A 24,037-nucleotide genomic window follows, 5' to 3' on the forward strand; every position below is an offset into this window, starting at 1 on the left:
ACGTTTTTATCAACCCAAACCAAACGTCCAAACGGAGTCATGGTAAACCGGTACTCGGACGAGGTGCACGATCCGGATCATTTTCTAACCGGAGATTTGATTAACACCGCATCCAAACACTCAGATTAGGTTTTCTTTTTTCCACTTCTTTACTTCAGTTGCTTCTTCCTCATTATCGTGGCTTTCCGAAGCTTCAAGTAGCGCAAGTGATCTCCAACCAAACTAATCGAAACTCGACAAACTTCTGTAATCGACGAGCCTTGCTAAACCTAATAAACCAGACCTCTCCAATGGCGTCCAAGTTCGGGTTGGCTGGTGGAATTCCGGAGCGGCGGGTCCGACCCATTTGGGACGCCATCGATTCTCGCCAATTCAAGAACGCTCTCAAGCACGTCTCCACGCTCCTCTCCAAGCATCCCAATTCGCCCTACTGTCTGGTAAATGCCTTAATCCGCCGTCGTTTTGCTTCTTGCTCTGCCATAAACCGCTGACTTAGTTGGCGTGTTCTGTTCTTTCGCTTTTAAATGTTTCCTAGGCGCTTAAAGCTCTCATCTTGGAAAGGATGGGGAAATCCGACGAAGCATTTGCTGTTTGCCTCAATGCCAAGGAGCTTCTGCACTCAAACGACTCCGTTTTGATGGACGATCTCACTCTAAGCACATTGCAAATCGTTTTCCAACGGCTCGATCATTGTCAGTATATACATATATATATATATATATAAATCTTTGTAGCGTCTTGTAGCAAGAACAGAACGCACACATTGCCAAATGCCTTATTGTTTTCTTTGTAACCAGTGGACATGGCTACGAGCTGTTACGAATATGCTTGCGGGAGATTTGCCAACAATTTGGAGCTCATGATGGGGCTTTTCAACTGCTATGTTCGTGAATACTCATTCGTAAAGCAGCAACAGGTTGCTTTGTCTATTCTTTTATACGAAATCTGTGTCTCCGTGCCTATTGTTTTTGTATGATTTGATGCTATATATATTTTTATTTTATTGTATCTATGGCAGACAGCTATAAAAATGTACAAACTTGTTGGAGAGGAAAGGTTCTTGCTATGGGCAGTGTGTAGCATCCAGTTACAGGTAACACCGTCTTTCTTTGCGCCCTTATTTTTGTGTATTGGAGAAAGAATTCTCACTGGACAAATCTTTCAAACAAGGGCCATAATTTGTTTTGTTCCCTTTAAGACTACGGCCATTTTCTACTGGAATTCTCATCATGTGTGCTTCGTGTTGATTCTTGTTCTAACAAATGGGAAGAACAAAAAGGTAAAAACATGTTATACACTTGCTGATATTACATGGCTTCAAATTCTGTTAGGTCTTTTGTGGTAATGGTGGAGAGAAGCTATTAGTCTTAGCTGAAGGTTTAATTAAGAAGCATGTTGCCTCCCATAGCTTGCATGAGCCTGAAGGTATACATTGTTGTGTTTTTCGGCCTTTTTCTCACTATTTATCATTGCCTATCTCAAATATAAATTTTCTTTCGTTGGACGCTGTTTATTTCTGCACTAAAAGCTTGTAATTTGCTTCAGCTCTTATGGTCTATGTTTCCATATTGGAACAACAAGCCAAATATGGGGATGCTTTGGAAATTCTTTCTGGAAAATTGGGGTCACTTTTGATGGTTGAAGTTGATAAGCTACGAATACAGGTACTTTCTAACGCTTTCATTTCTTAATGCTGGACATTAATGATTATCTATTTCTCAAATTTGAATCTAAATGTCTATGGAGTATGTATCTACAAATGTTTCCACATGTCCTTGCCCTTTTTTTAAAAAGAAAATTTCATTTAGGAAAAGAATTGTAATGAGATAAAAAAAAAACATGGATATGTGCCAAAAAAACACATAAAAATGTATAAAACTCAATTTGAGTGATAACTTGTACTGGAAGAGGGCTTTTGGAAGCATGCTGTTCGTTTGATGCAATAAGTATTAGTCATATTATTGTTTGCTAATGTTGAAACTGCTATTGAAATCTATATATTTTATTTCCTTATTCTTTGTTTATTTTCAATGAAGAGTTCTATAGGAAACGAGTTTTATGCAGCAAATTTTCATATTTCAGTTACTAGAGTGACACTTTTGTCATAGAAAAGTACGTTGAACTTGCATAGAATTAGCATGAATTTAAAATAATTCAATGCTTGTGAAAATTGGAATGCCTTACAGGTTTAGCTTTTGATAAGATTTAGCTAGTTTAATGAGGTGATGAATAGCTGAATTATTCATTTACTGTAAAGAAATAACTCCTTCAAATACAAAAGAAGCCTACATTATAGCTTTTAGAAGTTTTGATAGTCTTACTTTCCCATGATGTTGTGTCCCACGATACACCTATGAGGCACTTTATAGGATTGCATATAACCCATTTACTCTGTTTGAGATTCTTTTGTCGGTCAAAACTTTTAAATCTTGTAGCTACTGGCTGGAATGGATCTTTCACTTGTTTGCTTTTCTTACCAACTTGTCCACTTTGACTTTAAGTTGACAGGGGAGGCTTATTGCTCGGGCAGGTGACTACGCTGCTGCTGCCATCATATTTCAAAAGATCCTAGAATTATGGTATGATTGTGGAATCTTTTTTGCATGCCTTCATATGTTGCCTATGTGATTATTTGCTGGTTGGCTACGTTCATTTTGATTTTGGCTTTATTAAAAAGGCTTAATGGGGTTTCTATGCACTCCTTTCAAGTTAGTGATGCTAAATTTTCCTTCGCTGCATGCAAGTTCCCCTGTTCTTCTTCTTTTTCTACTTTCTAGATTCATGCCTTGTCCATATGTGTTCACCACAATACTGAAATTTGGTACTGTATCAGTGATTCAGCATATTGAACTTGTATATCTACTGAAAAAAAAGTTATTCAGATATTGATTCCCTGTTCCTATCCAGGGCTTTGATATGATGTTTTTCTCTTTCTGGTCACTTTATTTTCATTTACTGATTTTGAACTTTAATATTGTTTTTTTCATCTGGCAGTCCTGATGATTGGGAGTGTTTCCTACATTACTTAGGCTGTTTGCTGGAGGATGACAGCAATTGGTGTAATAGGGACAACACTGATCCAATTCATCCTCCGAAATTTGTTGAGTGCAAGATTTCAAGCTTGGCAGACGAAATGGTACAAATTACGCTTCTTTTTGTTTTTTCTTTTTGTGTTGGATCTGCTAATAAACAGTTAAATGGCGCTGGTGCATCTTTACCTCCGTGTTTTCATTGTCTGATATGCATATTTCTAGCAGAGCTTTGCTGCAATCTTTTGTACAGAATTTGATTATTGCAAATTGAAATGCAGTTTGATTCTCGTATGTCAAATGCATCGGAATTTGTGCTAAAGTTACTAGAAAACATTGGCAATAACTTTGTAAGGTGTCCATACTTGGCAAATATTGAAATTGAAAGGAGGAGGCACTTACATGGCAAGGGGGATGATGAGAAGTTTTTAGATGCTCTAATCCAATACTTTGTCAGGTATATTACAGCTTTCCTATATTCTCCATAGTTTTCACTTGGAATTGCCCAACTTACTTATATGCTTTCCTTGTGTTGTTCATTGTGGCTGTTAGAATGATCAAGTTGATGCACTTTACACAAATCATTAACTTAATTATATGATTTATAATACTGCAGTCATTTTGTTTTCAAAACTAGGCTGGTTTATCGTGATATGTACTTTTGCTTATTGTAACAACAATTTGTTCGTCTATTTTAGAAAATCATGCACATACACTGCTGATTCATTTTTGCCATTTGATTTATGTCCATCACAGGTTTGGTCACTTGGCCTGCTTCACTTCTGATGTTGAGATGTTTCTTGAAGTCTTAACCCCTGATAAGAAGGCAGAACTCCTGGGGAAGTTAAAGGAAAGCTCTAGCTCCCTTTCAACTGAGCCAACAAAAGTGCTTGGGCAGTCAATAACACTCTTTAAAATTCAAGAATTGATCGGAAACATGTTCAAGCTTCCTGTGGGTGGTGTGTCTCTTGATTTTGCATCTGTTGTATTTCTTCCACTGCACCTTATGGTATTTGCTTAGAAAATACCTCTAATATATGGAAGGGGTGGATTATTTTCTCTAACTTGATTTTCTTGGAGGAGTGTCCTCTGAGGGTTCTTTTTCCCAAAATTTCATATCGCGCATAATTGTGGGTGCACAGATTGCAGATTATCTGACATGGTGTTTTAGGCACATTAAATGGTGTCTTATTTTGTGAGAGCTGTGCAAGAGAGAATTGTTGTCAGAGATGTCTCTAATGGATTTGCTTTAATCTGTCAAGGTTAGAAGAGATGCAGCAGATAGGATGGGATGGTTGATGAATTGTAGTTGTAAGTTTGACGTTAAATCTTAATGTCTACTCTTAGAGGAGGGCAGGGTGTAGGCTTTCCATGGGGTCCGTTTGGCGTTGTAAAGCCCTTTACAAGCGGATGTTTGTTGTGGGATGCGTTTTATTTGGGAAGATTTCAACAGCTCATAATCTTCAGGGGCACTAAGAATATCATAATTATTTTGGATTGGCGTTGTTTGTCTAAAGGCAGTGATGAAACAGTAGATCATCTCTGCTTGCACTGTTCTGTTAGGGAGTCCCAATTTTTTTTTTTCAATTGTTTGTTGATGCCCAAGTCAGTTGTGGCTCTTCTTGGCTGTTGGCTGGGTGGTTTTGGTGGGCATCATAATATTGCAATGCTGGGAGCTATTCTTCATGATGTTATGCAGTATTTGTGGAGGGAGAGGAATGGAATGGCCTTTTCAGGATTATGAGAGTCATATTCTCCATTCAAGTCCATTTTGGTTTCATACTCTAGTCGATGCCAGTTTCGCTGTTTCTTGGTCTTCCATTGAGGACTTTGTCTCTGTTGATTTTATCTCCTAATTTTTCTTTAAGTGATTTTTTCTTTAGCATAAGAGAAAGACTAATGCCTTTGATATATGGCAACTTAGAGATGCCGAATAGGGTAACTAGTTGACACGTAATAACTCCTAGTCATGAACATTGATAAACCTGGTTGGTGGTGTTGAGTTTTCATTTTGGTGTCCTATTTCGTCAATTCTATTTCATGTTCAATATTTTTCAATTGAATTTTCATTTCCCCTGGTCGTTTCTTAATTTTGTCTTGAGTTTGGTATACTTGACTGATTGTTTTAACTATGTGTTCGACAATAAGAATTCTGTTATTGAGTTATCCATTTAAGTCATAGAGTATTAACTTTAGCCATTCTTCCTCAGAACTTGAGGGATCTGCTGTGCAGATGGTGGATATGTATTGCAAAAACCTTCCACTTTCGAAGGACTTGGATTCACAAGAGAGCATGCATGGGGAGGAGCTGCTGTCAATGGCGTGCAATGTGTTGATTCAGGTATATAATGTACAAGCTTATTCTTTTGTGTTGAGTGTGCATTTTTTCCTGACTTTGTTGAACTAAAACCAATTTTGATGGTGTACATGTTTACTTCCCAATTCATAGATATATTTTAATTGAGGCTGGTCTGACTATTACTGGTTTTTGGTATAGTTATTCTGGCGTACTAAGAATTTCGGTTACTTTGTTGAGGCAATTATGGTGTTGGAGTTTGGCGTGACCATTCGAAGGTGAGGACTTTTGTCGTCGTTATTTTTATTATCATTTTTATTAGCATTAAACTCTATGTTACGGTTCATTGCATTAAGTATAATATGTTATCTTCTTTCCTTCTCCTATCACATAGAACATCCTCATCACTATGGTAGCAATATGTATGTCTACAAAGCCTCCAATTTCCAGTTGAACACATGGAGCCTTAGTGCAATTTTATTTGCTTCATGGTTTCATGTGCATAACTAATAATGATACTTTGCTATAGAACTTCTTCCGTGTTAATGGAATTGTGCATGGTTTTGTATTCATAGATAAACTTTTATGTGATTGGTCCATTCGGAAAAAATTTGTTAGTGTTTTAGATATTTTTTAATTTTTGAGCTCCATTGTATTAAAATTTTAGCTTTCAGTCTGATCCCTATATTTATTATTTTAAGGAATCTTTTTATATTTTTTTATATAACATTTTTTTAATCTGGTTTGTTTGGCAGATATGTATGGCAATACAAGATCTTGTTGCTGCACTTGTATTCTCACTTAGGTGCCCTTTCATTAGCATATGAATGGTAAATAATTATTAATTTATTCTTAGAATTTATTAGTGCCCATGACTGGGCTTTATTTTTTATGTTGTATTTACTACATTTTAGTCTATGCCTTACTCCTTCTTCTTTTTTCCCTGTTTAGGTTTAAATCACTGGATGTGAAAAATATCTTGATGGAAACTGTTTCACACCATATTTTACCCCAGATGTTGGTGTCTCCTCTTTGGACGGATCTAAATAATCTGCTAAAGGATTATCTCAAGTTTATGGATGACCACTTAAGAGAATCTGCAGACCTTACATTTCTTGCCTATCGGCATAGAAATTACTCAAAAGTACACAACATATTTTTCAGCATGCATATCTTCATTTCATACCTGCTCTTGTTCTTAATAACACAACTTGCATGACTCCAGGTTGCAATGTTTTTAAAATAAGACTCCAGGTTGTATTTGAAGTTGAGTTTATGTGTATTCTTTAAATATCTATATCATGACTTAATATGCTTTACCAATCTATATATATGCTGGACAATGTATAAGATTAACCCTGCATATTTTCCTTTGTTGATTTCTTACCTTCTCGAAGTTTTGGAGGAAACTCTCCCTCTCTCTCTCTCTTGACGTTTTCTTTCCATATTGATAATCAAGTCCCTACTTAAAAATGTGGTCACTAAAACTCAGCTCCATCTTTTATGCAATTGCATTAGATTTCAGGCATTTTAAGTGTCTTGCATATTCAAAAGGAGGGGAGTGATGGTCTTGGCACCTTGTATTTAATATTGAGACTAAAATTTTGATTTTTCAAAACCAAGGGTAATATAATTTTTTTCCAGGTAATTGAATTTGTCCAGTTTAAAGAACGATTGCAACACTCTAATCAGTATCTAGTGGCGAGGGTTGAAGCACCCATTCTACAGTTAAAGCAGAATGCAGATAACATTGAAGATGAAGAGGTAATGTATGTTGGCAACTTTTGCATGGAGTGCCTGTGCTTCCTTATGATAGATAACAGGTTTATGTTATTTTGTTTCTTTTAGACTGTTCTTGAAAGCTTGAAATGCGGAAGTCACTTTGTTGAACTCTCTAATGAGATTGGATCCAAATCTTTGACATTCAATGAAGATTTGCAGTCCCGTCCATGGTGGGGGCCAACATCAGAAAGAAACTATCTTTTAGGTTAGTGTTGCGTGCAGTTTATCTTATAAGAACAAAGTTTAGGATTCTTCCTTGTAGAAGTATGTGTTTGTTGGTCTATGCCTAATCAAGATCCGAGTAATTATTGTTTCCCCAATCATAAATTCTCATGTCAGATACTTGTTCAACCTATATGAAGAGTGGAGGAAGTGTGTGTTTGTTGATCTATGCCTAATGAAGATCCGAGTAATTATTGTTTCCCCAATCTTAAATTATCATGTCAGATACTTGTTCAACCATTATGAAGAGTGGAGCATTATATTCTATCTGATTGAAATTCTTGTGCTTTAATTTATGTTATTGTGTTCTTGTTTTCTCCTCTTATGATAGTTTCTAGAACTAAGTTAAAAATTTATCTGTGGTCTCAGGCCCTTTTGAAGGAATATCCTATTGTCCAAGAGAGAACACGGTATGAAATTCTGTCTTGTACGATTGTAATATGCATATTATATTTGGTGATTTGGTGAACTTGGTTCCATGAAGTTACTCTATATTAATAACACTACTTATCTAATTTTGTGATTGCCTCGTGTAATTTAAAATTGTATTTTGCTGGTTCCAAATTTAGATGAAAGAAAGGGAAGCAAATGTACGGAGGGTTATTGAAAGGAAATCTCTTCTTCCTCGGATGATTTATCTGTCCATACAAAGCGCTTCAGCTTCACTCAAGGAAAATCTTGAGGTGAATGGAACAAGATCTGACCCTAAAGTCCCCTCAGAACTGAAGCTTTTGCTTGAGTGCTATGCAAAAATGTTGGGATTCTCATTAAATGATGCAATAGAAGTGGTTTTTGGGGTCTCGAGTGGCCTAAAGTCTTTTGAGGTAGTATTGCAGCACCACTTTTATTCTATGCTAATTTTGGGCATCATTCTCTTCTTCATACTCTAAGCATTGACAAACCTTGTTTGATATGCCACACTGTGGTTCATGAAGACAAAACAATTGCTTTAAGTACTTGTCTTAATTTGTATGAAGTAGTGAACAAACTCATACTTGTGTGGGTACTGGAGCTGTTTCTTAACCTGTACGACTCTGAATGAATCGATTCAGTTCTATCTAGGACCATAATTCTTATTTTTATTTTTATAAATGTAAAACTTGCACATAGTATTGTAAATGCCTTATTCTACTTTAGAGTTTGGAAGAACTGTAGTTGTAATCAAAAGATTTACTCTAAAAGAAATCTTTTAAGTTCAAAAACTGACCCATTAATCGACTCAAGTATCAGACAACTTGGATTATGTTAATGTAAAATCAACTTTTGTTGCAGGTCTTTGGTTTGGACTTGATCGACTGGATAAATTTTTCTGTGTTTCTGAATGCATGGAACTTGAGTTCCCATGAAATTGGGATGGCAAATGGAGAGGAAGGTCTGTCTCAAGCATGGCACTGTGTGGATTCTCTGCTGGAGAAGTATGTTTCGGCGAAAGTTAGCTCCATGGAGACTCTAATTAGCTCTCCCTGTGTTGATCTCCCAGTTTTGGTGCAGTTGATTACAGAACCCTTGGCCTGGCATGGTCTTGTAATTCAATCTTGCTTTCGGTCATGCCTTCCAACTGGAAAGAAGAAGAAGAAGACTGGTGTTGCAGATCAGTCCAGTCTGTCTCATTTACGTGATTCAGTCCAGTCTCTATGTGATACTCTGGAAAAAGTTATGAAATGGTTAAGAGAACAGATCAACAGGCCAGAGGATGAAAATTTGGAGACTTTACTTTCTGCTTTGCAGAAGAAAGGACAGAATGAGGGCCCTGGGCAGGTATTCCAGATAATAGAAACTTTTTTGTCATCCAAAGATGATACAGAGCTTGGTGATAGAATTCCCCAAGCATTAAAGTCTTGGAGTTCTGTTGATGTCGGACGGAAGATAGTAACTGGGAAGTGTACAGTATTGTCTGAGTTTCTTCGGATTTGTGAATCAAAATTAAAGTTGTTGCAGGCATTGAAACATCAGATAGCTCAAGTCTGAAGAATGATCATGAAGTGATTTTGAAGTTTCATGTGCTGTGCTTCTTGTGCTGGTTCAACCTTGGACCCTGTCCGATTTTGTTGTGATTCAGCATGGCAAGAGACTGAAGGAGAATGAAGTTTATTTTGTTAGTAAATTTTTTTTTTTTCTGTCTGCCATTATCTGGGGATTTTTCCTTTGCCATTTTGGGCAGACGGTGGTGGTTGTGGTTGAATGCCAGTCTGTTAGCAGTTTTGCTGTTATTTTTTTGTTGGGCAATTGTAGTTTTTCTTTTCTTGTTCCTCAATATGTTGTGAGAGAGTTGCACAGGCTTGTAACTTTGTATTTTTAGGCATAAATTTTTTGACAATGTATCATCCCATTTTTGTTGCTAATTCAATTTTGCATTGTCTGATATTTTATCTTTTATCAAGTCAAAATTTGAATGTGAAATGTAGCTGATTAGAGTAGAGTTCTTGGATTCTCAGGGAAAATTTGTGGTCAGTCATCGTTAGATCTTACCTATAAAGTTATTCAATGATTTTAGGGTTAAATACTTTTTTAGTCACTAAGTTTTCCACAAGTTTTCAATTTAGTCCAAAATGTTTTAACCAACACAGAATTACCACCAGTCTTAGGGCTCGTTTGGGAGTGCTTATTTTCGAAGCGCTTATGCCAGTAACGCTTATGACATAAGTGCTTCTACAAAGAAGCAGTTTGTCATTTGGATGTCACATTTAAAAGTGCTTTTACATAAGTGCTTCTATAAAGGCGCTTTTGATATTTTGTTGAGTGTTTGGCTGACTCCCAAAATATTATAATAAACATAGGAAATAAAAATTCACAGGATCTCAAAATAAAAACACGACTTAAAAAAGTATGAACTTCACCAAGTATAATTTTTAATCATTTTTTGAAAATAAAAAAAGAATTAACCAGACATAAAAAGATAGGAAGGGAAATCGTGTTTCAGGAAAGGCTAGGTGAAAAGATTATAGAAGATGATGTTGATGAATTGCATTTCATTGAGTTTGAAAAGTCTGAATGATCTAGTTTTTATTTTTTTTATTTTTATTTTTATTTTTTTTAAGAAGGAGAATTCATTCATTAAACCACAAACGTACAAATAGCGACATGATACAGTGGCCTCGTTAAAACCTTCCTATGACAACCTCATAGGACAAATCCCAGGAGAGAAAAGAATATCACACACGTCATGGATTAACATGAGAGTCCAATTCAGGTCACTTTGGACCATTACAATAAAAGAATAAGTCAAAAACAAAACCTAACACAAAGACCTCCGACTAGAACTGCAACTAGAGACCAACACAGTAGACCCACATGAGAGAACCGTAGAAACCCAAAATAGTAAACCCACAGGAGAGGACCGCAGAACATCCAATTGTCAAAAAAAGCCTTATATGAGCAAATCATAGTCCTTTGACACCTATACAAATTGTAAGTCATACCATAGCAGAAATCATAAGAGAACACAGAGGACAAACACAGAAACAACAGTAAAAAGACCCTTGAGAAGTACTCCACTTCAACTCAGAACCTGACAAAGAAAACCTCCTATGACCAAGCATAATTCTTCGGTCGGTGCAGAGTAAAGAAGAGCACCACATCCCAACAACTACCACCAGTGTCACTACTGCCGCCATTGTTAAAACAGAGACAAAACATCAGCCACCAGGTATCACAACTCTCCTAAGGAGAGACACAATCCAGCGTCACTACTGTTGCTGCCGCCGAGACAAAGACAACACCAGTCACCTGGAACACTGCAAAAACAACCAAACAAAACAAACAGACCAATAGACCTAGATCCAAACAGATCTAGACTATCTGGGGAAGGGAAGGGGAGGAGAAAATGAGATAAGAGGAAATGAAAATATGGGAGAAAAAGAAAGTGATATGAGGAGAGGAAGGGGAAGATGGGTGGAGGGGAGGAGGGGCAGTGACCACCTCCCCTCCCTTAGCTTCCTCGCGGTTGGTTGTCAGTAAGGAGCTGAGTGATCTAGTTAGTGGATACCTTTCTGGGTAGAAGGCATTGTCTGGTGAGTAAGAAGAAAGTCTCCATTTTGGTGATGATGTGGTTAATTTGGGGCTGTTACTTCAATATCCATCTTTACAAAATAACAGTAAGGATATGAAGAGTTTTTACAGGAAATAATGTGTGTAGAAAAAGGAGAAATAAAATTTAGAGGAGACTTGCTAATGTGATAGAGAAACAACTACTGGAAGATTTTGATTCACTATTATGGAACAATAATCCTTGACAGGAAAGTGTTTTGGTTTTAATAAAAGAGAGAGAGAGAGAGAGAGAGAGAGAGAGAGAGTATTTTGGCATTGAAAAAAAATAAATATGGGTATTTTCGGCATTTTAAAAGTTTCATCAAAGGGAACCAAGTGCTTCTCGTGTTTTTGTCCTACAAGCTTTTAAGAAGAAGCACCTCTCAAGTGCTTCTTCCAAAACTAGGGATGGCAACGGGTCGAGTAGGGGCCGAATATGACAATATCATCCCTGTCCCCGCTCTTTATCCCCGCCCCCGTCCCCTAACTCATCCCCTTTTAATAGGTTTCGAGGAATTCCCGTCCCTTTGGGGGACTATCCCCCATACCTGCCCCAAATCCCCAATTTTTGTTGCATAAAAAAATTATTTATCATACATTAAGTTTCAAATTAAATTATCATTGAACACATCCAAATTAACTATAAAGTTCAACTCAACTATTCAAAATCACATTAATATGAAATTTCAAAGAACATTAGGAAGAATTAGGAGAGGGATGTTAACTTAGGGTTAAACATAAATATTTTATTTATTTATTTATTTATTTATTTAAATATAAACATATATATTTTCGAGTCGGGTTCGGGGATTGGGACGCCAATACCATCCCCTCCCCATACCTGTCGGGGATTTTTCAAGTTCGGGGATCCCTGTACCCGATACCTGTTTGGCCCTGAAATCTCCTCCCGTTAGGGTTGAGAACCTGACGGGGACTCGTCCCGGCGGGAATTTTTGCCATCCCTATCCAAAACCACTCCAAGTGCTTTTGGATCTCACCCAAAGCACTTTTGTAATTTTTGTCAAACACCATTTTTAAAAGACAGAAGCGCTTTCACCCATTTAGAAACGTTTTTCGCTGCTCCAAAAGCACTTCCAAACGAGCTCTCATGTCATAATCCAAGTTTCAAGGTTAGGAATCATAACTGTCTGACATGATTTCATTTCCCATAAGTCAGTTAGCAGACTACCTAATTGGCTTTAAGTACCCATTGATCCTCTGCTTACGGTGGAAAATACCCAATCGTAGACCCGTCAAACCTGCTTCATTTCAAATATTAAATAAATGCAGAAGATAACCTACCCATCATGCTAATTAGTGCCTTGATTGATGTTTAAACAATACTAAACTTATTGACAAACCAACAAGTAATTTTCAACTTGATGAGTCTGTTCACAGGTGTAATGCTCTACTTCACTTACTGGTTAACTAACAGTTTTCAATTTTAATACATAATTTTAGAAAGATTAGGGTTTGGATTGGGGTTGAGATTCTCAGTGAAGATGGTGAAGCTGATGAGTGTATTGTACTAGGTGTGAACAACCTTGTCATGTCCATGACCTTTGGTGGATGTTTGTTGTATCATTTTATTTTATAACGGAGAAAAGTAGTCAACTAAAGCAGAAATATATATTCCCTTTCCTTGTTCTACCAACCAAACCAAAATTCAACCCCCCCTCTAACTGTCCTATATGTAATTTATAGGTTTTCAAAAATATAAGAAAAAATAGCACAAGATATGAGGGAATGACTCAATTTAGAAAGTGAACATCAAACCCTTAAAAATGGCTTGGTCCACAAGGCACGATAGATGATGGACAAATGGCTTGGTCCACTCACACTTCTTTTACTTGTCATAAAGGGAAAATATTATGTTATCCAACAATCTCGTAAATTATATTTATATTATTGCTATCAATTTAAGCGTATGGTTTAAATTGAGAGTTTGACAATATAATACACTATGAGTAAATGTTGATAGAGAGAAACATCCTAATCATAGATTGCTCATATCAAGTAAAGCAGAACTGAAGGCACTAAAATTCTAATGACCCTTTGAAAAGTCACAATTTTGGATGTAAAAGAAGTGTGAGAATTAGTTGCCTCTAACATGGTACTGGAGCATATAATCTCCATTTGTTTAACAGTGAGATTAGAGGGGGTATAGTGGGTGCACCAAATCCCCTTTATGGTTAGACTAATATGTCTCAAAATCCTAAGTGTCCTTGTTGACCCAAAACCTAATTTACATGGACAACTTATCCAAAATAAAAGAATAAAAGAAATCACTATTGTTTTTCCCTTTCCCGCTTAATCCAGAAATATATAAATAGGTGCTCTCTTATGACCATCTCACTCACACAAACTACCTCAAGTTACATTCAACAAGGAGCTGAGAGAGCAATGAAGGCTTCCAACTTGACTCTCAAGCCATTGTGCTCTTGCCTCCTCCTTGGCCTTCTTGCCTTCCTAGCTTTCTTAGCTTCTTTCTCAGCTGCAGAAACTCACTACCATGAATTTGTTGTATGTTTTTTTTTTCATCCACCATGCACTTCTTTTTATTGTAAGAGAGTAAAATGGACTTGGTTCAAAATTATAAGCATTTTTTGTTTTCCTTTTTTTTGTGTGGAATGAAATAGGTTCAAGCAAAGCCAGTGAAGAGGCTGTGCAGAACCCACAACACTATCACAGTCAATGGTCAGTTCCCAGGACCAAATTTGGAAGTCAGAAACGGAGATTCTCTTGCCATCAAAGTTACAAATGCTGCAAGATACAATGTCACCATCCACTGGTATTCATCATTACATAAACAATTTTGAGTCTTAAAAATTTGTTGTAATTATTGTGAATATTAATGTTTGCAACTAAACAATCATCATCATAGTGCTTATAATTATAATCTTGGTCGCCAACGAGGTCTAGCCCAGTAGAAAAGAGCCTTGACTTGCAGACCAGTGGTCTCAAGTTCTAATCTCATGGCACCTTGATAGTGTGTGTGAGAAATCTCCCTCCCCTTGTAGTTTATTAGACTATTGCTTGTATTAAAAAGATAAAAAAAATTATAATCTTGTTCCTAATTATTGTTTATGTATACTTCAGGCATGGAGTGAGGCAGCTAAGAAATCCATGGGCAGATGGACCTGAATACATCACACAGTGCCCAATTCAGCCAGGAGCCACTTACACTTACCGCTTCACAATCCAAGACCAAGAAGGCACTTTGTGGTGGCATGCTCACAGCAGATGGCTTCGAGCCACTGTTTATGGAGCCCTCATAATCTACCCTAAATTGGGTTCTCCATACCCTTTCTTAATGCCCAAGAGAGAAGTTCCCTTGCTTCTTGGTAAAAACAGAGAACACTTTCATTCACTTGCTGGCCTCTTAAGTTTTATCCTCAATCATTTGTAGCTTTTTTAACAACTCTTGTATGTATATGCAGGAGAGTGGTTTGATCGAAACCCCCTCGATGTCCAGAGGCTGGCGGCTTTCACAGGAGGAGCACCCAATGCCTCTGATGCATACACCATTAATGGTCAGCCTGGTGATCTTTATAGATGCTCCAAACAAGGTTTGCTATAATGCCTCGCCGTATATTGTGTTCTTTATTTGATTGTGACATCAAGTGTGGTTTGATATAACAATTTGGATAACAATGCAGAAACCGTGAGAATTCCAGTCGACTCAGGCGAGTCGATTCTTCTAAGAATCATCAACTCTGCACTCAATCAAGAACTGTTCTTTAGCATTGCCAACCACAGATTGACTGTTGTGAGTGCTGATGCATCCTACACCAAACCCTTCACAACCAGAGTTCTTATGATGGGACCTGGCCAGACAACAGATGTTCTGCTTACTGCTGATCAGCCCCCTGCTCACTACTACGTGGCGGCACGTGTCTATCAGACTGCCCAGAATGCACCCTTCGACAACACCACCACCACTGCTATCCTTGAATACAAGTCTGCTGCTTGCAGTTCAAAGAAAGGTCAACCTCCACCACCAGCGTTGCCATTACTACCATTCTTCAACGATACAGCTACCGCGACTGCTTATACTGCACAGATAAAGAGCCCTTCCCAGGTCAAAGTCCCTACGCAGATTCATGAGAACCTGTTTTTCATTGTGGGTTTAGGACTGAACAATTGCACAGTTCCTAACAGCCCCCGGTGTCAAGGACCAAACAACACCCGCTTTACAGCTAGCATGAACAATGTCTCCTTTGTGTTCCCTAGAACTAACTCCTTAATGCAAGCCTACTACAATGGTGTACCTGGTGTCTTCACCACAGACTTTCCACCTGTTCCTCCTGTGCAATTTGATTATACCGGCAATGTGCCCCGGGGGCTATGGACGCCTAGACGCGGAACCAAGCTCTACAAGTTGAAGTATGGCTCTAATGTTCAGATAGTGTTGCAGGACACCAGTATTGTGACAACTGAGGACCATCCTATGCATCTTCATGGGTACCATTTCTATGTGATTGGATCAGGATTTGGCAACTTCAACCCAAGGACAGATCCCGCCAAATTCAACCTCGTTGACCCACCACTGAGGAATACCATTGGAACACCTCCGGGCGGATGGGTAGCTATTCGATTTGTGGCTGACAATCCAGGTGACATTCAAATTTCATATGATAAAGCTTTCTTCTTTTACGACAAAGCAAAGATTCACTATTTTGATGTTTTCTTTTAATTGTTCATCCAAATAGGTGTCTGGCTGATGCACTGTCACCTAGATGCACATCTCGCCTTGGGCTTGGCAATGGCTTTTCTAGTCGAGAACGGAAAGGGACCGTTGCAGTCTGTGATACCTCCTCCAGCAGATCTACCCCGGTGTTAAGTTATCACCAGAACAACACACTACTAGTTGGATTTCATGATTGCAATTGCAATATTTGCTTTTATCTTGCATCATTAGATTAATATGTATTGGTTAGGTTGAATTTGTCAGGTAGTTTCCATTGTGATTGCTTCTGCAGTAGCAAGTCCACAGTTGGACAGAGCTACAACAAGCAGCTTATTTTTCATGTTATGATTGGTTTTCAAAATCATGGAAAAGGATATCATATTTGAAACCTGTTGCATATCTTCTTCATTCTAGCTTTGGATGATGAGTTGATAGCTCAAAATATGAAGGAACCCAACATGAGATCAATCTAGGTTACATGTAGTGAGATGGTGCTAACTGCCCCAAAGGGATGCCGTCTACATAAAACTGTTCTGGAGATAAACTAATGCAACTCTTGTGGTAAATTCAACACCTAACATAAGATCATAACCAAGTTGACTTATCTTCCATGGTCATCTAATAACCAAACAATAAAGAAAACCAGTAAAAACCCTGCTAAAAGGGGTAGCCATTTGTCAAAAACCTGCACATGATATGAGAAAGGAAATAGTTTTTGGTAAGGAGATGCAATTTCTTGGTTGCAGGAGAAAACTCAATTAACCACAACTGGAAAAACATGGTTGCTCCGTCTTTCTTTTTGGGATCATTTGTTTTAACATAAAATGTTTGGGTAACTGATGGTGCACCTACTTCTCAAGGAAACTAAATCCAAAAAGAATATAGAAACAAAATTACAGTAACAACACATAGTGAATGGTAATTGATCATATCGTAATGTGCTAGCATCTAATTTCACTAAAATTACAATTTTTTGTTGGTTCAAGCCACTCACCAATCAGGCAACAAATTTCAGACAACGAGTATCATTATGTATATTCTGGCAACGAGACGAACAAAAGCGCACCCCACACCTCACACATGTATAGTTGGCAGCAGAACCACACACAGTGCAGAAGTGGCGGCGGGAGGTAGAGCTTGGAGGTCCCACTGCTGCCTTCAGATAGGAAGGAACATGAGGAGGCAAGGAGTCGAGATTTGCCTATTTTGGTGGGAAAAATCATGTAAAGAAAGACATCATAAATGTTATTTAAATTGTAAAAAGAATACAGGCAGCATTTTCCCTATTACCTCATGTACAAGCTCAAGGAATGTTCTTGGGGCCTTCCTGGCCTCAAGAGCTTTTGCCTGCCGAGTTTTGCGCTTGGTGCCCTTGGAGTGCTTCTTTTGTATATACACTGCAGCAGCAGTTGAAACTGTTATTTGTCTTTCCTTCAATCCATCGAAAATTGCAGAAGAAATTTCATGAATGTGTAGTTTTTAGCTCAAACAAAACTTGACTGGAACCAAAATCCCACTGAGACTACCTACAATTGCCTTTGATAGACCAATTACTGAAATAACTGAGAGAGAGAGAGAGAGAGAGAGAGAGAGAGAGAGAGAGAGAGAGAGAGAGAGAGAGAGAGAGAAATCTCTCCCATTGTTGATTCTGATTGTTGCACACAATTTTTATACCCACATTTAAGCACCACAGCAAATAAGCATCACCCATCAACTAAAATCTTAATGGCCTTCAGTTCTGGATGCAAAAGCAACAGGGTCTAAAATCTCATTGCATAGGAAAAACAAACCAATAAGAAGAGAGAGGGTAAAGAATTAGAGGATTGGACCTTGGTCATCATCATCAAGAGAAGCTTCATCGTCGTCATTAGCCTCTACCATCTCCAAACCCGCATTATCATTTTCTAAAGCTTCAAGCCGAGCAAGGGCAGCCTAAAACATCAGCTAACATAACCCATCAACTCCAATAAACTTATGCAAAGTCAAATAAACAAAAACCAATATCCAAAAACAAAAAAACAAAACCTGCGTGCGGTTGTCACTACTCTGAAGAGCAGCAGTCATTTTCGAAGCAACCTTGCGAGTTCGACTCGACATTCGGCGCATTGGGTTGGAAACGTCATCGTCCATTGCTGCAAATTGATGTTAAAGGTGTCTCCTTTCGCAAATTCTGGTGATGAAAAATCGTTACAATGACTTTCAATCAAGAAAGCTTGACCAGCATGAGTAAAACGTTTGTGGGTCAGCTTAATTTGGAACTTAACGAGACTGGTTCAGCTACAATTTCCTCGCCTCATATGAAATTAACGATTTGGGTAATCGCTCGATTCTCGAAACGTTTCAAACTAAACAGAAAAAGGAACGATATCAGCAAGACTATCAGCGAGAGAAGGGAGGTGGGTTTTACTGCACAACAATGGAGTACCTTGCAGAGAGTGAAGAAGGGGAGCCGTGGAAGGAAGTGTGATTTGGGCTTGGACTTCACTTACGATTGGAGCTCCAAACAATTTTATAGTTGGGCTTCAAAATCCACCCAAACACTTGTACCAAATACAAAAGAAAACTCACTCAAATTTGATCAGCGCACCCATCATCGTTTGGGGATGGTTTTTCCAATTTTGAATCTTTGTTTTTTTATACGTACATACTCAAGTTGTCCACATTGTCATTTTATGTACTTGAAACATCATCAAAAATTCAACTAATGCTATGTATGACCCACTAGTGTAATGGTTTGGAGTAATTGCTCTCTTAGAAAATGTCCCGAGTTCAAATCCTAGCATTCGTGTAGTGTGTGTGAGTTTAGTATACTATTGCCTCTCCCAATAGGAAAGACCTTAAAAAAAAACTAATGCTATGTATAAATATGTCATTTGGATCTCTCCAATCTCTCTTTATAAAAAAATAAAAATAAAAATAGGGCAAGAGCTATGTTTTGAGTTGAAGTAGAATCACTATGTATGTATGTACACAAATTGAGTACAATATTTGTTACAATACAGATGGAAGTATACATGTAATTACATGTGAAGTCTACTTATGGACTCCCCTAAGTTCTATTCTACATCAGCTGGTTTGAATGTCCCTATTTCTCTTTTTCATAGGCCATTTTCAAAGCTTTGATTGAGCTAGCTAGCTATGTGCACCATCTTCTGGTTTATGAGATACCAAACCCTAGTGACCTACACCATGGATTTACCACATCCTTCACCTTCTGAATAGGGTTACATGGAAACCCTCCACTTGACCCACCTGTACTATCTGCCCCTTGCCCTCTCAAAACTTGCTGTTGTACCACTAGCACAGAAGCAGTACCACCAAAATCATAAGAGGAAACAAAGTCCCCAATTATACCCAATTCATCATTTTCACTCCAATTTGACAGTCCTTCCAGAAGAACAGGATTGATCCCCTGTTTCCTCCCAACAATCCAAACATCATAGTTGTTGTTGTCATCACTCACTGCTTGAATGGCTGCTATTGTCTCTTCTCCATTCCTTACCACCACCTCTCTATAACTCACCCTCTCATTCCTCTCATTCTTAACCCAAAACCATGTCACCACCCCATCATCCATTTTCTTCTCCATCTCATCATCACCTTCAGAATTATGCGAAAGGAACCGAATCACGGTTAGAGACACATTTAAATTCCCAGCCATTCTATCTGCATAACACAATGCCTCTCTAGCATCTGCCCCTCCCAAAAACAGCACAGCAAAATGTAGCACATTGTTCCTGAATGCCATGTAGGTATGCCTAACATGACCCTTGTCAACAAGAACACCGACTGAGCAAGGTGCATGGTTTATCACATTTGAATTGACAGATCTAACCCCAAGCCTCACAAGTTCTGTCAATTTCCCTCCAAGAGTGTCCAAACACTCCTTGTGAAAAGGCAATATAATAAGTGTAGCCTTCTTGACAAGAGCCAGATCACAAATGTCTTGGTACATTGTTCTATTTGGCACTATAGCTGTGAAGGGATGGATCTCAATACACTCACCTTTGCTTTCTTGGTAGTTCTTCAAGGCATTGTGGATTGTGTGGCTGATTGCATACTTTGAATCATGATCTTCTTGCTTTTCATGGTCTATTAAAACAGGAGAAGCACGGCCAACAAGGTCGATGAGGCGGAGAGGGAAGATCACGAAAGGAGTGCTTAAAGTAGGGTTTGAGATTTCAAGAAGGTTGATGAGGGCAGCTGTGCTGTCTTCATCATATATGCAGAGGAGTATGCGAAGTTCTGAGTCTTCAGGAGGTGTGTGCTGAATGGTTCTTCTTTTGTGGACCTGGTATGGCCTTGTTGGGTCATAGAGGATGCTGATAAAGGGTGTGGCTATTGCAGTCCATGAAGTGATTGCTAGCACCATCAATGTGAAACCAGGAACTTCTATTATCTGTATGTATGTATGTTCATACAAAACAACCAACCAGCAGAAAATGAGTTCAGAATGAACATAAACAAATGATATTGAGCATAAAGAAGATCAAATTAGTAGAGAATCCATACCCATTTTTTATGCATGTAATGCTAGCTAGAGAAATCTTTTTTGAGTTGCAGCGTTTGATGTGTTAATTAATAATTTGTCATAATAATTGATGTAATAAGTACACATCAACAGTCACATCATATGATCAGCTAATATAATTAAAAAATGTGATTCATTTGGTATTTTCTTTCTTATGCTTCCTAATAACTTTTTATTTAGATATATCACACCAATTAATGTTATATGTATCACATTTATCCATTCAGTTTTATGTAAATCAGATCATTTGTTTGGTTAGATTGGCAAAGAAAATAAGATAAAAAATGGATGGCATGTGGCTTTTCAACCATTTATGATATGCTAAGGATGTTACCTTTTTGTCCATCCAATGGAGGAAAACCACTATCTCCACCTGCCCTCTTAGGATCATGATGAAGCTGAGCACAACACCATCTCTGATTGGCAACTCAAAGAAGGCGGAAGTGATTAGGGTTCCAAGAAATTTAGACACATAGCCTGTCATGGTGATTGCAAACAAAGGACCCAAGCCTGACCAACCAGCAGAGCTCATGGCATTCACATCCACATAAAGCCCAACAAATGCAAATGAAAATGGCATCAAAACTTCCAGTATAACAGTCTCACTCCTCTCCACAAGTGTTGATCCAAGTGGAGGCCCATCTGGGATTGCCAACCCTAACCAAAATGCACCGTTTGCAATGGCAATCCCAAACATGTCGGCCAAAAACCCCATGATCAAAACCCCCAACAAAATTGCCATAACATAGGCCTGGTCCACTGGTTTCCCATCCGGGGTTATCTCAACAACTCTAGACAATACTCTTCTGATCACAAACACAGTTAAGACCACAAAAACAACCAGAGAAATTAAGTACCAAACCACAGCCATGGCTTTGCCCTCACCTTGCTTAGCTGCCTCAAATATGACCATGACACCAACTCCCATGGCATCACTGATCACTGCTATGGACAATCCCAGCCGTCCAATCTCCGAGCTTAGAAGGTTTAGCTCTTTTAGGATGGAGTGGAGCACAGGAAACAATGGTAAAGCCAAGCCAGTGCATATGAATCCAATGGAAGAAAATCTTGCCAGTTCTTTGTCCATGGACTTGCGCAAGCTGAATGCCACAATTGATATGAATGTGCAAGGGAGGGCCACCCCAGCAATTGCTATGTACAATTGTTTCTTGCTTGTTTTTCTCACTAGAGAAAGGTCCATTTTCACTCCGGCCAGAAAAAAATAATAGGTGAACCCCATTGCTCCAATATTTCTCACTAGAAATTGGTTATCTACCGGGAACATAATCGAGCTAAATTTCTCGCTGCGACCTAAAATCGACGGTCCAATGACCATACCACCCTAATTTAACAAAGTTAATTAAATCAATTATAGATATAATCAAAACTATAATTCACACAAACCAATTAGGATTGAACTTTTATATATACATATATACACATTATGTGTATATGCGTATGAAGTTTATTTGAGAGATCTCTCTATATAAAGGGACGTATACATATATATTATGAGAAGAAGAGGAACTTACAATGACTTCTGAGACAATTCTGGGTTGTTTGAGAGGCTTGAGAAGGAAGCGGAGGACACGAGTGGTGAGGATGATGAATGAGACCTCTAACAACAAAAGTGTGAAGGGATTTTTCAAAGGGTTATCACCCAAAAAGAAGCCTAAGGTGGGTATCGGTCGATAATTTCCACAGGAAATTAAAGCTGGCGGGTAAACGAAGTTGAAATCTATGGACTCGTTGCCAACCTGAGCTTTCACGGATGCTGCCGGATGAAAGCTATTGGAACTACCATCCCAACCGTGGGTCTCGGCAGCCGGGGGATGGTAAACTGGGAATTCCCTAACCATGCAGAAGGGTAGCTGAAAACCCTAACCATGCAAATGTTGCACACAGAGAGAGAGAGAGAGAGAGAGAGAGAGAGAGAGAGAGAGAGAGAGAGAAAGAAGGCTAAAAGGGGTAAGGACATGCGTTAATAAGGGGCATGAAGTTCACCTTGTTGTTTGGTTGACCATTTTTATCATAATTTCTTTTTTTGTGAGGTTGCTGATATTCCCTTCAATCGCCCAAATTCACTTTCCTAGCTTTTTTTCTTTTTAACTATCTAATTAATATAAAAATTCTGTACATAAAAAGAAAAGTCTAAAATGATTTTCTTGCAAATTTTGCACATGAACTTAGTCAAGTTGGCTAGAGCAAATATACTCCTCACTATGTATCTAAGTTCGAATCATCCTCCTCTTAAATTAGATTAGAGTAAAATATCGTTTGTATCAACAAGAACAAAATACTCGTGTTTCTTTCTAATATAGAGTTCATCTTACACTCACTCAACTTATAAAAATAAAAAATATATATCATATTCATACAAACAGAATGTTTGAACGTTAAGCAATTGGTAAAGTTAATACAAAGTTAATCACTCGTTGAAGCCCATTGATCAATATGAAAAATTCATTTAAATTAAGGCCCAATCCAAATAAGAGCCTTGTCAGAGTTAGCTGGTAGCGGTCCATGGCCCATTGTACAAAACCTGCTATAACTTTGTCTGGTTTTGATTTATTATGATGACTCTGTTCTTCATCTTTTATGTTTCTGCATGTGAAGTCTGAAGACTGAGGAGGAAAACGAATTAATACTTGGCAGGTGTTTTGGTGAGAATTGTCAGGGTACAAATTTATACAAGAAAATCCAGCAAGAGCTGACATTTTCAGACCATACATCCTATTAAATTCATTTGTACCATATAGGTAATATATGCTCCAGCAATTATGTGCTCTCACAAATGCAAAACTGGAATTTGGACCACCACTCCAGTTGTTTTTTTCTTCTTTTTTTAATATGAATTCAAAGGCGAGCTAGGAAGGTCTTTGAATTCTCCCGGCATCATAATTGTGAGTATGTGAGAAATTTTTTTTCCATGTAATTTAAAACTCTCGCTCATAGTACATCATGAATAATCATAATTAACAACTGAATTAGAGTACTTAAAACATATTTTACCGAGGGGGCAAATTGAGAGGCCAGGCTGTGGCACAAAGCTTGGTGGTGGGGGTTCCTGTTGAAGCACATTACACCCGTATGATCTTTCTCCGAAGATGAAGATCTTATATCATAATTAGAGATCTCATAAATATCATATTGCTGAACCCTAAGCAAATAACACCGTTGGAGATCAAAATATTGCAGGTAAATTGGTTCCTTTGTCGCCTAATAACCAGACACACTTTGTACCCTAAAGTTAGATCAAGCTTCTCAGTACTCCGGAAACAATCCATCCCAGCCGTACACGTGGCACGTAATGGCCAACCAGATGATTCACAGTGCATATTAAACAGAAGAATAGATCATTTACATAAATAAAAAAATTGAAACCACGTATGAAACAAGTCAACTAGACCATCATCTCGTATGCAATAGCAACAGCAACATGAAAGCAACGAATTGCTAAT

The 24,037-nt window shown here is 38.1% G+C and overlaps 4 protein-coding genes across 6 annotated transcripts; 2 read left to right on the top strand and 2 right to left on the bottom strand.

Moving 5' to 3' along the window:
* Positions 1 to 10: 10 nt before the first annotated feature.
* Positions 11 to 9,693, top strand: LOC117630975 (N-terminal acetyltransferase B complex auxiliary subunit NAA25). 2 transcript variants are annotated; one of them, XM_034363861.1, is made up of 19 exons: positions 11 to 437; positions 536 to 692; positions 798 to 916; positions 1,019 to 1,093; positions 1,332 to 1,425; positions 1,546 to 1,664; positions 2,509 to 2,579; positions 2,995 to 3,136; positions 3,311 to 3,486; positions 3,786 to 3,988; positions 5,240 to 5,370; positions 5,527 to 5,603; positions 6,081 to 6,155; positions 6,277 to 6,469; positions 6,970 to 7,089; positions 7,174 to 7,312; positions 7,699 to 7,739; positions 7,899 to 8,153; positions 8,602 to 9,693. In XM_034363861.1, the coding sequence occupies exons 1-19, from the start codon at positions 291 to 293 to the stop codon at positions 9,295 to 9,297; spliced, it is 3,030 nt and encodes a 1,009-aa protein (XP_034219752.1). In that variant the 5' UTR covers positions 11 to 290; the 3' UTR covers positions 9,298 to 9,693. The 2 variants fall into 2 exon arrangements, with proteins under 2 accessions (XP_034219752.1, XP_034219754.1); XM_034363863.1 differs by lacking the exons at positions 11 to 437; positions 536 to 692 and having other exon boundaries at positions 814 to 916; positions 1,023 to 1,093.
* A 4,065-nt stretch (positions 9,694 to 13,758) lies between these two features.
* Positions 13,759 to 16,198, top strand: LOC117632090 (laccase-13-like). The gene is made up of 6 exons (XM_034365484.1): positions 13,759 to 13,878; positions 13,995 to 14,146; positions 14,455 to 14,699; positions 14,796 to 14,924; positions 15,015 to 15,971; positions 16,068 to 16,198. Exons 1-6 carry the CDS (start codon positions 13,759 to 13,761, stop codon positions 16,196 to 16,198), a joined length of 1,734 nt encoding a protein of 577 aa, XP_034221375.1.
* Positions 16,199 to 16,929: 731 nt separating this feature from the next.
* Positions 16,930 to 18,518, bottom strand: LOC117631754 (SWR1 complex subunit 6). Of its 2 annotated transcripts, XM_034365043.1 has the most exons (5): positions 18,471 to 18,518; positions 18,071 to 18,390; positions 17,875 to 17,977; positions 17,336 to 17,442; positions 16,930 to 17,246 (listed from the first exon to the last, which is right to left on the bottom strand). In XM_034365043.1, exons 2-5 carry the CDS (start codon positions 18,173 to 18,175, stop codon positions 17,043 to 17,045), a joined length of 519 nt encoding a protein of 172 aa, XP_034220934.1. In that variant the 5' UTR covers positions 18,176 to 18,390; positions 18,471 to 18,518; the 3' UTR covers positions 16,930 to 17,042. The 2 variants fall into 2 exon arrangements, with proteins under 2 accessions (XP_034220934.1, XP_034220933.1); XM_034365042.1 differs by having other exon boundaries at positions 18,071 to 18,512.
* A 543-nt stretch (positions 18,519 to 19,061) lies between these two features.
* Positions 19,062 to 22,477, bottom strand: LOC117631639 (cation/H(+) antiporter 24). The gene is made up of 3 exons (XM_034364902.1): positions 22,109 to 22,477; positions 20,911 to 21,918; positions 19,062 to 20,444 (listed from the first exon to the last, which is right to left on the bottom strand). The coding sequence occupies exons 1-3, from the start codon at positions 22,433 to 22,435 to the stop codon at positions 19,203 to 19,205; spliced, it is 2,577 nt and encodes an 858-aa protein (XP_034220793.1). The 5' UTR covers positions 22,436 to 22,477; the 3' UTR covers positions 19,062 to 19,202.
* Positions 22,478 to 24,037: the final 1,560 nt, after the last annotated feature.

The sequence above is a fragment of the Prunus dulcis genome, chromosome 6 (assembly GCF_902201215.1).
Source record: "Prunus dulcis chromosome 6, ALMONDv2, whole genome shotgun sequence".
Taxonomy (NCBI): Eukaryota; Viridiplantae; Streptophyta; class Magnoliopsida; order Rosales; family Rosaceae; genus Prunus; species Prunus dulcis.

Bases quoted from the DNA above. Each gene is read 5' to 3' on its own strand.
- LOC117630975 (XM_034363861.1), top strand. From the start codon at position 291: ATGGCGTCCAAGTTCGGGTTGGCTGGTGGAATTCCGGAGCGGCGGGTC. The intron at 6,156-6,276 runs GTAAATAATTAT...TTCCCTGTTTAG, and splicing joins CTTTCATTAGCATATGAATG to GTTTAAATCACTGGATGTGA. The intron at 8,154-8,601 runs GTAGTATTGCAG...CTTTTGTTGCAG, and splicing joins GTGGCCTAAAGTCTTTTGAG to GTCTTTGGTTTGGACTTGAT.
- LOC117632090 (XM_034365484.1), top strand. From the start codon at position 13,759: ATGAAGGCTTCCAACTTGACTCTCAAGCCATTGTGCTCTTGCCTCCTC. The intron at 14,700-14,795 runs GTAAAAACAGAG...ATGTATATGCAG, and splicing joins AGAAGTTCCCTTGCTTCTTG to GAGAGTGGTTTGATCGAAAC. The intron at 14,925-15,014 runs GTTTGCTATAAT...ATAACAATGCAG, and splicing joins TTATAGATGCTCCAAACAAG to AAACCGTGAGAATTCCAGTC.
- LOC117631754 (XM_034365043.1), bottom strand. From the start codon at position 18,175: ATGGACGATGACGTTTCCAACCCAATGCGCCGAATGTCGAGTCGAACT. The intron at 17,443-17,874 runs GTCCAATCCTCT...CTGCTGCTGCAG, and splicing joins TCTTGATGATGATGACCAAG to TGTATATACAAAAGAAGCAC. The intron at 17,247-17,335 runs GTAATAGGGAAA...CCACCAAAATAG, and splicing joins TCCTTGAGCTTGTACATGAG to GCAAATCTCGACTCCTTGCC.
- LOC117631639 (XM_034364902.1), bottom strand. From the start codon at position 22,435: ATGGTTAGGGAATTCCCAGTTTACCATCCCCCGGCTGCCGAGACCCAC. The intron at 21,919-22,108 runs GTAAGTTCCTCT...TTGTTAAATTAG, and splicing joins GAATTGTCTCAGAAGTCATT to GGTGGTATGGTCATTGGACC. The intron at 20,445-20,910 runs GTAACATCCTTA...ACATACATACAG, and splicing joins TCCATTGGATGGACAAAAAG to ATAATAGAAGTTCCTGGTTT.